The sequence below is a fragment of the Meleagris gallopavo genome, chromosome 6, assembly GCF_000146605.3.
Source record: "Meleagris gallopavo isolate NT-WF06-2002-E0010 breed Aviagen turkey brand Nicholas breeding stock chromosome 6, Turkey_5.1, whole genome shotgun sequence".
Taxonomy (NCBI): Eukaryota; Metazoa; Chordata; class Aves; order Galliformes; family Phasianidae; genus Meleagris; species Meleagris gallopavo.
In genome coordinates, this window is record NC_015016.2 from 4263292 (window position 1) to 4276475 (window position 13184).

The 13184-nt window shown below is 48.3% G+C and overlaps 1 protein-coding gene across 5 annotated transcripts in view; it reads right to left on the reverse strand.

The window, feature by feature from the left end:
- Positions 1-767: 767 nt before the first annotated feature.
- LOC100542691 (mitogen-activated protein kinase kinase kinase 3-like) overlaps positions 768-13184 on the reverse strand; it is a 64834-nt gene continuing 52417 nt past the window's right edge. For 3 of the 5 annotated variants that reach the window (XM_031553839.1, XM_019616224.2, XM_010712327.3), the window contains 8 exons: positions 11191-11258; positions 9325-9417; positions 8164-8358; positions 7299-7447; positions 6590-6721; positions 3893-4022; positions 3125-3302; positions 2405-2633 (listed from right to left, as the gene is read on the reverse strand). In XM_031553839.1, the coding sequence (XP_031409699.1) occupies positions 2405-2633; positions 3125-3302; positions 3893-4022; positions 6590-6721; positions 7299-7447; positions 8164-8358; positions 9325-9417; positions 11191-11258 (1174 nt within the window). Of the gene's footprint in view, positions 2634-3124; positions 3303-3892; positions 4023-6589; positions 6722-7298; positions 7448-8163; positions 8359-9324; positions 9418-11190; positions 11259-13184 lie in introns of all 5 variants that reach the window. The other 2 variants (XM_019616223.2, XM_019616225.2) reach the window with 1 other exon arrangement.

Sequence of the window (13184 nt, forward strand, 5' to 3'; positions counted from 1 at the left end):
CAGTCACGGGCTGCGCTGGGCTGCGCCGAGCTGACACCAAGCGGGTGGAAAGCCTCCCTTCGCCTGAGGGTGGGGAGGTCCTACAGAGGAGTCTGCGTTGGGCTGCGGGCTGTTGTATGTGATTCGGCACGGCTAAGTGCCGGGTCCTGCACGTCGGTCACCACGGCCCCTTGCATCACTGTGGGCTTGGGGCGAAGTGAAGGACCTGGGGGTGGACGTGAGCCAGCGATGTGCCCAGGTGGCCAAGAAAAAACAGCAGCATCCTGGTTGTGTCAGCAGGAGCTGTGAGGGGTCTGGAGCACAAGTGTGATGGGAGCAGCTGAGGGAGCTGGAGTTGTTCGGTGTGGAGAAGAGGCTCAGGGAGACCTCAATATTGTTTACAACTGTCTGGGAGGAGGCTGTGCTGAGGTGGGGGCTGGCCACTGCTCCCAGGTAACAACGATAAAATCAGATGTGATGGCATTAAGTTGTGCCAGTGTAGGTTCAGGTTGGATGTTAGGCACAATTTCTTCTCAGAAATAGTGGTGATGCAGTGGCACAGGTTGCCTAGGGAGGTGGTGGAGTCACTGTCCTTGAAGGTGTTCCAGAGCCATGGAGATGTGGCACTGAGGGATGTGGGCATGGTGGGGTAGGCTGGGGTTGTACTTGGTGATCTCAGTGATCTTTTCCAACCTTAATGACTGCACAAATGTCTGCCCCCCACCCCCTAAGGTCCCCAGGCTCCCACAAGGCACAGCCCCAACACAAAGCCACACAGAGCCGAGGGATCTGAGCCGCACGGGTTCATTATTGGGGTACAGCCGCCAGCCCTGGATGCTCAGGGCGGTCACTCCGGGCTCTGCAGGCCCCGTCATGCCCTGGCACAGCTCTGCCTATGTACAGTGGTTGCCTACTGATAACTGGCCCAATAAGAAGGAATTATACAGATGTATAGGCTACACGGTAAAGATGATATACAATATCACACTGGAGCCTTTTCCCGACAAAAGGAAAACGTTTCTCTACGCTACATGGTGAGACCATGCGGAGAGCTCTCACACGCTACGGCCGAAATAAAATATATATATATATAAAAGAAATTTACATGGCATAATATTACATTCTCTTTTCCTAGTTTGTACATCAGAACACTGCAAGGGTTTTAAAAAATTAAAAGGCAAAGGCACCTGAGGAGCGAGTCACACTCACGTGCATGTATACATGTACATGTGTACATACACAGACACACTCACACACACACATACACACATGAGCCAGGGGACCAGGCCTTCCAAAGGGGGCAGATTTCGTAGAGTCGTGGCATCATGCAATCATAGAAGGGTTGGAAGGGACATTAAAGCCCACCCAGTCCCCAGCCATGGGCCTCCCCAGCACATCAGGCGGCCCAGGGCCCCATCCAACCAGGCCTTGAGCATCATCAGGGATGGGGCACCCACAGCTCTCCAGGCAGCTGTGCCAGGGCCTCACCGCCCTCATCATGCAGAATTCCCCCATAATATCTAATCTAAATCTCCCCTCTTTAGTTTAAAACCATTCCCCCTTGTCCTATCAAGAACTTGAGACACTCATTGGTTTCCAGGGACCCTGTGTTTGCGCCCCAAAGGTTTTCCAGCAGACTAGCATTGGTCAAAGAGACCGGAACTTTCTCCTGCAGGGCTGATGCCACTCAGAGTGGTGGGCACCCAGCAGCTCCTCTCTGCCTAATTTTAGGGACCCCTCCTGCAGCTCCACACACACACACACGCACGCACGCACATTGTCAACATGGCTGCTGCATAATTGTGCCCGACTCCATACTTTGTGCCGAGTCGAGCATCACTCCTTGATTGTAACCGCTTAAGGCACAGATCAGTATTGAACGCCGCACCGCTGGAGATGCTGCTGCCTCCAGACGGGTTCCCTCCCCCTTGTGACACCTGGGTCCCCCAACTCTGCAGTCTGAGGATCATCTCCTCTAGCCTGGCAGAAGCCTGGTGTGCTTCTCTGTGGGGAGCAGTGATGGTCACTGCACATCTGCTTTCTCCACTGGTCCTGGGGTTGCTGGTAGGGGGACAGATGCAATCCAATGCACTTTTCCCAAGAGATAAGTGACACGGTGAGTGGGGACGCCCCACAGCACTGCTGATGGCAGGAGGTTGCTCGCTCTGAGGCTGACACGGATGGGATATCCAGGAAGTCTCTTGTTCTGCACTCCTGGTGGTGGTCACCATCCCCAGCCTCTGACCGTCCCGTGTGTGGCTTCAAAATTCAACAAGGCAGCAGCCACCAAGGTGGTGACGAGTAAGAAGGGACCTGTGGGGCCACCATCAGGATGGCCCGGTGCTGAGGTCTGAATGCAGAGTGCAAAAGGGCCGCGGGTCTGGCAGCCAACCCCCCCCTCCCATCGGTACATTCCAGCCAGGGCTCAGAGCCCGCAGTTGACGAAGGGGTGCCTCAGCAGGTCCTCAGCCGTCGGCCTTCGCTTTTCCTCCACAAAGATCTGCTTGAGGAAGTTGCGGCAGGAGCTGGAGACGCCGTCGGGGAGCTGGGGGTTGGTGGGCTGGGTGGCGATCTTAAAAATAGCTGCCATGGCTTCGAACTCTGCCCACGGCGGCTTCTCCGTTAGCATCTCCACCACGGTGCAGGCCACGCTCCTGCAACAACAACAACAGGCAGGGGTGACACAGCAGACAGGGGCTTGAGGCAGCACTGTGCACAGGGCTTACTGCTCCCACAGTGAAAGAGGACTCACACGTCTCGTCCTACAGCTACCAGCTGTAGGACGAGCCCAGATCCCACTGGGCCTCCAGGCTGCATCCAGCTAACTTAAAATCAGGGCAACCAAAACACAACAGCTCTTCTGACAAACTTTGTTATCAGCCTGTTTTTCAGACTGAAACAGCAGCTACAGGGTGGAGCCACATATGGCCCTAACGTATCAGGCCTTCCAAAAGCAAGCTGTGGTTTTGAGTGCTCTCCTTTGGAGACCTTCAGCTACGACTCACATCCCACAGTTGATCCTAACATTCAACTCCCATTTTTGCATTGCTCTGTCTTCCAAACACTTAGCTGTGCCTGTTCCTCCTGCAGCTTCCCAAAAGGATTGCTTAAATGGTAGTGGTGGGGTTTGTAGTGTACTCCTTACCACACATCAGCTTTCCTTCCATATCCTTCTCCACTGATAACCTCTGGGCTCATCCAGTATGGTGTTCCTGTGACAGATTTAATCCCAGTCCCAGACATGCAGATGGTCTGGATGCGTTTGCTGGCCCCGAAATCTCCAAGTTTCACATTTCCAGCAGAGTCTCTCAAAATATTGGCACCTAGGGATACAAAGCAACAACAAAAACACCAAGAGGTGAAGCAGCAAGCTAGCTGAGCAGCAACAGTGAGGACAGCAGGAAGGACACAGGCAAAAAACACAAGAGGGAGCCCAAAGGGCCATGCTGGGGCTGCATTCAGTGGTACACAAAATTCCACTCTGCTAAGGCAAATGTTGTCCAGCAGGGCTGATTCCGACTGGCCCTCAGTCAGCAGGTTCCCCAAAAATGAGCAGTGAGATGATGAATTATCCTCCCCATGTCATGACAACAGAACAGAGCCTCAGATCCCTCTGATTGCCAGGTCTCTCAATTCTTGGGTATGTTGCACCAGATTTTTAGAAGTGTAGAGATCTGATGGCTGCACGGACAGCTAACAGTAAGAGTATTTAATGTGAGATCCCAGACAGAAAAAGAATTTGGTTTCAGCTGCTTATGCAAGATTCTCATGGTTCAAACTGTTGAAGGCAAGAGGCAAAGCTAGGGCAAAAATACCAGATCCCAGCACTGTATTTTGCACAAGAATGTATTTGGGCTGGGGGGATGCTAGGGTGAAGTAAGCATCAAGAAGTCTCCTGGCATGATCTGCTCACCTTTAATGTCCCGGTGGACAATCATATTGCTGTGTAAGTAGAAGACTCCCTGCAGGATCTGCCTGGTGTACTTCCGAGTGACGTTCTCAGTCAGAGCACCGTATGCTTTTAGCTGGTCCTTTATGGAGCCCTGTACAAGGAAACAACACGCAGCAGCCATGAAGTCCAGCAGAGCCAGGTGCATCAAGTCACAGGGACTTTTTGAAATTGCCTCACCACTACATTTCTCAGCTTGAAAAAAACCACTCAACTATAGAAACAGTAAGATAAAAATTCACAGCGTGCTGAACACAGCTAAGATTTGTCCCCAGTGTCCTCCATTCCAATGGAAAAAGTGGTAGAGCCTCTGATGGCCAACAGCGCTACTCTCTGCCAACACAAAGCACAGATCTTTTTCTCCCTCTAGTGGCTAGACTCCACCAATAGCTCATGGAGAAGGACAACTCAGGTTCCTCAGGGCCAAGTCTTCTGTGAAGCGTTTCTCTGGCTCCTTACAGCAAAGATTACCCATTGCTTTAAGGAGGGCAGCCTCATGGGAAACATGATCAGACAGTGTGTAAGTACCCTGCCTCGAGTTTCTGATCTAGGCATGCAGGTTCCTACTGGTTTGATTTTATTGATGGAAAAGGGAAGGAAGTAGGGGTACAGACATCCATCCTCTCCAGAAGATTGTCCCCTTGGTTTTAGCTGTATTTTCGGTCGACTTAAAATGGATATTTCTCACTGTGTCACAATTGGGTTCTAGGACAGACAAATCAGGAACAAATTTGGGGTTCAGTACCAGAGGTTGCACCTAAATCCACCTCCAGCATTCAGGCTGAGCAGAAAGTGTAAAGGGAAACGCATCCTCACTTCTACCTGTCCTGCAGCACAGTTGATCCAAGGCTGCCAAAGTCTTCCTCTTGTGGGAACAGGAGGATGCTGTGCTCTAAGTCACTCAGACTGTCTTGACTCTTCAACATTCACCCATCTCTGCTGTTGCTCTGCCCAGCTACTATTCTGGCTTTCTGTGGAAGCTGCTGCGATCCTGTGAATGGGCCTCTAATTTCCCTTTCATTGCTGAAGTGATGCTCTGAAATTACCCCTTCCTGCACTCTGCAGAGCGTACTCCCTCACCACAACACCTTCGATTTTCTTATCCTAGTATCCCCCGCCCTGACTGGGGGCCATCAAACATGACAGTGAAGAATGGGAAACGGAGTCTTCAAGGCTCATGGTCAAATAGACCTTTCTGTTTTCCACACGTACATTTTAAAAACAGGTGCATGGAGCAGAGCACAACACAAAATACAGTCAGCTACCTAACAGTAGTGACTGTAAGAATGCCAGGTTAACAGTGCACTAAAGCTTCACCTCCTAAAGATTTTACCAAGGTAGCTGTGTATCATCAGAAACCCAGACAGAAACAGAGCTGCTGACCTGCAAGGTTTGGGAACTCGATCTATTTCCACTGCCATTGGAAAGCAAAGCCCTGAGCTGCTTTTGTGAAGTAAGTCGTCACTGTGGCACTAAAGTCAATCTGTATTTGGTCAGAGCTCTGGTTTATCACAAAAAAAACAAACATTCAACTTCCAGCCTTGCTGGACACTGCCCCAGCATCCAATGTTGGTTTCCTGGCTGCTAACAAACACCAGCATGTTGCAAAATAACCAGCAAGGGTACTGCTGAAGCTCTGGGGCTTTACTCTTCTGGGTCCAAGCCTCATTTTAAGGCCTGAAAGTGAGATGCCAGCCCCTAGAGAGAGACAGAGGACAGCTCTTGGAAGGTGCTCAAACACATGGAAGTCCACACGATCACTCACATTCAAGATGTGCTAGGAGGACTTCTAGCACATTTACAAACTACCAAAATCCTTTGTGACCAGATGACTTCATAGTTCCTTCTGACCTTACAAACAAGGCCTGTATAAACAAGGGTTTATTCTCCCACAGTCTGGGAGGCAGGACTTCGGAGAGCAGATCCTCCAGCAATGTAAACAGTAACACTGGTTTATACCAGCCAATGGCTTTGTCTGCATAGCTGATGCAACTTGCATGCTTGCAAACAGAGATATTCAACTAATCTGCATGCATTCTAGAGCCCATGCTCAGACTCCCTCAAAGATTCCTGATCTTCCATTTTCCTACGGCTGTTTAATCCAACGTCAGCAAAAACACAAATGTAACCCACTCCTGCTCAGCTGGATAATGCTACCAACACAAGGTTCTGTTCTGAACAGGAGGAGACTTACAAGCAAATAACACTGTTTATAACACACACGTGCTGAAAGCCATAAATAATTGGTGACAGCTGTGGGTGGACAGTGTACTAATAACTTGTCCTGCAGGGATCTGTAATAAATGCTTAAGGATGGGCTCAGGCCACAGTGTTTGGAACCAGATCTGGAGCACATCCCACATTCACCAAGTTCAGATTCCAGATTGTGAACACACCCAGCTCCAGGATTCAAACCTAAAACCTGCCTTCAGGGCTTTAGATTTGACCCATCACAAGTTGAGGGTCTTGACCACGCTGTCTGACTCGATTGACGCTTTGTCAAGTCCTAGGGATGCTGAGATGCACTGTTTTGGTTTGCTTTATCAGCTATAGTAGCGCATCTCAGCTGTCAAATTTAACTCCAGATCCAAATGTCACCCAACTCAAGGCAGTCCAGATCTGTTCTCTGTAGCTCAGGACAATCTTTAGCACTGCACTCACCCCTGGCATGTATTCAACAAAGATCGACAGCTTCCTTTCCTCTGGATCCCGCAGACACCCGTAGTACTGCACTATCCTGTCATGACGGAGCGTCTTCAGCAGCTGAATCTCACACTCTAAGGCATTCACCTCCTGTAACAAAACAGACAGACTCCATGGGAAAAGGGAACGGGTACATATACCTGTCTGCAACAGGAGCATTACCCAAACGTTGCTCAGAACTCAACACTTTTCATGGCACATATGAAGCTTCCTAATCAGGCAACAGCCATTTAAGGCTCAGAAATGAGTGTTGCCCTGAGGAACCGGCAGAGAGATGGATGGGAAACACAAGCACATGGCTCTGAGAGAGGTAGATTCATTTAACTGCTCTCAAGGAGTTTCTGTGGGAAGGTGAACGAAGCCAGCAACAAAGCTAACACAGCACCCCAAGTGGGAAGAAGGTGAGTGGAGCAAAAAGGCTGAAACAAAGTAGGCAGATCTCTGAGAGATGGTATCTGGGATAGCAAGCCAACGTGACCAAGAAATGAGGCAGAGAAAGTGGCTGGCACCACATGCTATCAGGGATCACTCCAAAGACAGCAAACCCAACACAGTGTGCACACATTGACTTCTGTCAGTGTCACGGATTCCTCTGTCACCTCTACCCCCATCCTCCAGCCACAATCCTGTAACGTGCTACAAAACACAGTGCTGCCCTCATACTCACCTTACTTGTCTCCTGACTGTCAGGATCAAATGGCACTTGCTTCACCGACAGCTCACGACCAGTGTCAGCATCATAGCAGAGATAAACTTCCCCAAAAGCTCCTCTTCCAAGCAGCTTCCCCAGCCTCCAGTTCACAGGTGCCTGCAGGGCTAGAGCAGAGAGGAGAGGACTGAGAAAAGAGCACAGCGGGGAGACTTCAGCATCAGGGTCCATTTATCAGGTCGGCAATGTTCTCAACAGGGCAGCTGTACCATCAACTTGTCTTGGAGGACAGCAAGCCATCCATTCCCAGGGGCACTGAGACCAATCAGTTTTAATCACATTGATCCTGCAACACCAGCAGTGCCTGCAACATCTTTGGGTGCTGCGAGCAAAGTAAGACAAGGAAGGGACGGCCTCCAGACCCATTTGTTCCCATATCCCAAATCTCCTCGAAGATTCTGCTGTATGAACACAGTAAGAGTAAAATGCACAAGCAGTTTTCTGCAACTTGGCCAGTTATGAAAACCAGCTGATCCTGTAAGCACTCTACTCAAGGCAAAGGTAAGGTACAGTGATAAAGACTTCATCTTCCCCACTGAAAAGCAAGGCAGTGCAACGTGCCTCTTGCTGAGGATGGCATAAGAGTGCATTCACAGAATCACAGAATCATAGAATGGCCTGGGTTGACAAGGACCACAGTGATCCAGTTTCAACCCCCTGCTATGTGCAGGGTCACCAACCAGCAGACCAGGCTGCCCAGAGCCACATCCAGCCTAGTTAACCTCACACGGGGTTAGCTCAGCTGATGCCCAATAACTTAGTAGGTCTCAATTTGTGTTGAGACTGAAATGTATTAAGACACTAGAAGCTTTGGTTCGCTTACAGTTCCGAGCTTTGGTAGGAGAGGTGCTGAAGACTTGCAGACCCTTTTCACAGTTATTCCACCATTTAGGCCTGTACTCATCGTACTGCAAGGTGCTGAGCTTGCTGTCCCCATTAAAGCTCTTGGTCCGGCTGGAAGGGACGAGCTGGAAAAGGTTTTCCTGTGGGAAGTAACTCCTGGGGAAAGTCCTCCGGCCTGCAGGAGAAAAGGGGGAGAGTTATGACAAAAAAATTCACACCAGCATGGATCTGCCTATTGCCATCTCCTCACACTGCTGCTCAGATGATGCACCTCTTCAAACTAAACAAGACCAGTTTAATGAAAATGAAGCGAAGCCCTGTGAACACTTCTAATTCAATTTAAGACCTGTTAGCAGCAGCCAGGATTGCATACAACACAGAATGTTTCCAGAGAGGTTTGCAACAGTTTAAATACGTAAGGTTTTGTTAGTTCTTACTCACAAACTCTGATTAGGCAGAGATTTACGCTTCAAATTATCCCAGGCATCCCCTAAGACCACAAGACAAATGGCCACACAGGTGGATCTTGTGATAACTGCTTGCACAAGGATAGCTTTAATGGTTTTTAATGGATTTTGGTGGGTTTTGGTGTTTTTTTTTTTTCCACGGGAATTTGATCTGTATTCAGTTTTGTTTCCCACCACTTGCAGTCTCACACAGTGAAAGGAGGGTCAGCAGTGAGGTGATGGAGTGATCCCAAAGCTCAGAGCTCATCAGCTTCAAACAGCCATGAGCAGACACTGCTACCCTGCATTTGCCAGGAGAAACCCTATCTAAAGTAACAAAGCAGCATCCTCAAAAGCAATCAATTTAGGAGAACAGAAAGGTTGGTATCACCAGCAACGAGAAAAGCTGTTCACCCATGTGGCTAAGTTAAAAACACCAGGCATAAGCACAAGAGATCTGAGCACTGACCAGTATATACTGTAGACACTCGGTGCTTCCTAAGAACGTACCACAAGCACTTCATCTTTTAGAATACACAAACAAATCCTAAATTACTCTGTTCTCCTTTTACTAGAAGCCTCTCCCTCCTAAATCTCTTCAGCCCCAGGCACTATTACAAGCATCCTGCACTTCCCATCCCTACTGAGATCCTGGACTGAGCACCTCCCTCTCCAGCTCTCCATCATTTTCTTACCATCGCTGTAGTCCTTGCGACTTTGGGAGAGGTGGTACTGCCTGGGGAAGGTCCCCCCCTTCCCAAACCTCTCACAGATTGGGACGTCAAAATCTGGCAGGAGGAAAGAACAGATGTTTCTTAGATCAGCTCACACCAAATGCCCGGAGTGTTTCTTAAAGGAAAGTGTTTGGATCTTCACGCTGAATTGTGGGGATACACAAGGTAACAAAACGTTCATTTGCAGAGCCAGGAGTTCCCCATGGCTCACTGAGATCTGACCACAGTCACAGTGGAAAATAAGGGCCAGACACCCCACTCCTGGTCCCCATAAAGGAACCGAGGTTAACCACTGACTTTATGGACTCTGGCCCACACTGTTCAAATACGAGGCAGGGGATTAACACAGAACATGTCTGGTTTCCAAGACAGAGTGTTAAACATCTTATTTGCACATCGAAAACATAAAAATGAGCATGGAAACAGAACTTCCAGACAGGGTCAGACCCAACAACAAAATCTCTGCTCTGTATCAGCTGCTTATAGAGAAATGCAGGTATCCAGCATTCGGGTAGGTATCCCTGCCTGGTATTTCTTCTCAGATGTGACTCAAAGATGGAGATCAATTTATACCCTCTAAGCTTTCATCCTTACTGGAGCTTTAGTACATATAGAAAGTAAAATAGCACTGCAGTATAGATTAGACACAAGACTATAAGAGATGGATGGACACACAAGATAAGAATGTATTTTTTCATTTAAATTAAATAAAAGCATCATGGGAAGCCACTGCTGGTAGCGTTGAACTTGAGATGAAAATATCTGTCATTTCCCCCCATCTTTCACCTCCTGTTTTTCCTCCATCCGACTGGAATGACACAGCCCGTGTTGATGGTTTGTTTGTCTTAGCCTGGGGCCAGCAGCCGCTCCTGGGAGAGCAGGCCTGGCCTCGGCCTCCTGCAGCATTATTTCCCCATGACAGCAGCACATAATGGCTGAAATATGGTCAGCAAGAAGAGCAGCAAGGACGGGTCAAGAGGTTCTCAGCGAGCCACGTGTGAGCAACAACGCCGAGTGACATCTCAAAGCACAGTGCCTCCCACACCACTGGGGTGTATTAAACCTTGGAGATGCAGACAGACTGCTTCATCTCTACAGCTCAGCCTCAAAATGCTGCCCCTGGTCAGCAGTGCGTTAACGTGCTGAGGCTGTCATGAAAGCCATGACAATGTTACAGTTTCCATGATTTAACCAGGTGGATGTTTGCTGGGGATTAAGCAGTAATCTATGATCCTTGCAAGTTACTCAATGCAGTGTTACAGATTCAGCCTCTTATGAATCCAAGTGGAAGAGGTATGACTCCCAAGAGGGTTTGGGGCTTGGTTTGCTGTGGATTAAGTAAGTATCCTGACTTCAGAAACAAAAGGTGATGCCACGTGGCTATTTCCAGCTTCTCAGCACCTCACAGCTGTCTCCAAAACCAAGAGCAAGACCCACTCAGCACCTTCCTCCAACACAGAGCTCATCTTTGGTCTTGCAATAGCTTTATTTCCTTACATCTACTGATTTTGGGGGCTTGACTACACAGTTTAAACAGCTGTTGTTGTAAATTGATTACTGAACGAGACCTGAAGGTCCTTCAGTGCTACCACTACTGCAGAGCCAACAAGAGTTAACGATGACAAGGAGACCCCTGTCTGTGTCTGATTTTCTGGGTATTTTGCTTTGACAAAATGTTCATGTTTAATCACTGCTGGGTCATTTCTGAAGTGTAACCTAAGTAGCAGAGATGATTTGCTTGATTGTTTTTAGTTACTTTTTGTGCAGTAGCATCTCTCTTTCTTAACTACCTGCTTCCAACAAACCCAAACTTCCAACCATACTTACCCATGCAATCAAGACCGTCTTTGGGATGATTCTTCCTTCCAGGAACAGGGGTTTGTGTAAAGGGAGGGCTGCATGGGGAAAAAAATATATATATTTTATCAGAAAGGCTGTGAAATTAGTTAAGAAGTGATTACATGCAGAAAGCCCAGACTACACAGTAAGGTGCACTGATGACTGGTCAGCCCTGCCCACCAAACTGAGTTCTCATCCTCAGTCTTCCCAAGACTGAAGACTTTTTCTAACACCTACACACCAGATGGCACAGAAGGAAAGCTGCACACTTCTCTTGCCTCGATGTGAAGCACTCATTTGTGTGAACATTGCTTATTTGCTGTGGATGAGCGGTTTTCCATAGTGTTTGATTCATGCATGTCTCCTCTTTTCTGTACCATCATCCCCCCAATTCCTCATGCAAACAAGTCTACACCATCACTGTGCACACATGTTCCCTGAGCACACGGGGAGGGAGGGAGCAGGCTCATCGATCCCAGGCAAGTTCTTCAAATGATGTTAAGCAAATGATATTGGGAAAACACTGCATGAGGATGGAATGGAGAAGGCGCTGGGCAACCTGACCTACTGCTTGACTTAGTGGTTGCCCGTGGTTGGAATGATTATTTTTGAGGTCCCTTCCAACCCAAGCCATTCTATGACTCTATGATATGATCTCAGTCATCTTGACTTCATTCCAGATTCTGTGAGGGCCAGGGAACTGACCCGGACAGGTTGCTTTTTCACTCTGCTTTCTTTCCTCTTAATAAATGGACATAGATGTAGAAACTTGCTTTGCAAAGCGCACTGAAATCTATCTGTGCCAAATCTGATCACAGCAGCTTTGCTTCATGGAGGAGGTATTAACTGTGTTCTCTCTTAGTGTCAGACTGGTCTCCGTGCCTGGTGACTAGCTCTGCCCTCTGGAGGCTAATGCCATCTCACACAATTAGCAGCAAGGACTCAGCTATGCTTTTTCCAGAATCATAGAATCACAGCACATCCTGAGCTGGAAGGAACCCAAAGGGATCATCAAGCCTATCTCCTGATTCCAAACAAGGCAAGTGTGCTAAATATTCACGCTTACTCCTTTTCCTACCTTTGAAGAATACAGCCCTCCTATGCCCTTTCCAGCTCTCTAGACCCAATGACTGAACACAGCTATGCACACATGACCCTCTTGCCAACATGCCTAATGCTCTTCTCAGTTCACAAAAAAAGCATTACAACCAAGCTGTGCTTTTGCTGTTCTGCAGCGAAGTCTATGCAAAAAGCAAAGCTGAGGCATAGAGGCTAAGAACACAAAGAAATCAGATTCGATGCATCTGTAACAATGAGCAAATGCATCAGAGGAAAATATTAAAAGCCACAAAACGGAAATGGACCTTAATGCTGAGACAGATCCAAAGTGCACAGAGTCACAAAGCATGCCACACAATCAAATCAACACAACGCAGACCTGATGGAACACAGCCTTGGTGCTGCATGGCAAAAGCAATGGAAAAAAAATATATAAAAAAAGAGGAAAATAAAATTAAAAAAAAGAAAACCTTTGATGTGGATTAAAAAAAATACATGTATTGCTTCCCAAAAGGACACTGTGTCTTACATACAGCCTGCCATGCACAGCAGCAAATCTGCAGTCGCTGTGCACGTGTGAACTTGGACCAGCCACGCTAAGTATTGAACTGCTGCCTGCCTCAGTACAATGTGTCCCAGTTGCTTCCTGCAGAGAAGCTAAACTTAGCCATTGCTTGTCTGGTGTCCTCAGCGCCTTGACTGACACATCTGTGGCTGCTGGCAGCACCCAGGGGCTGCCAAACGTATGAACAGTCAATGGAAAGCAGACAGTATGCCCAGAGAGAGGATAACGCAGTATTGACCCAGTGACTGCAGAAAGACAGAGGGGTGAAAGAGGGATCTGGCTGAGGCACAAAGAGGCAGGCTGTCTGCAAATCCCCAGCTACTCTGTCCAGCTAAGATTACTGCAGTTTAAATCATAA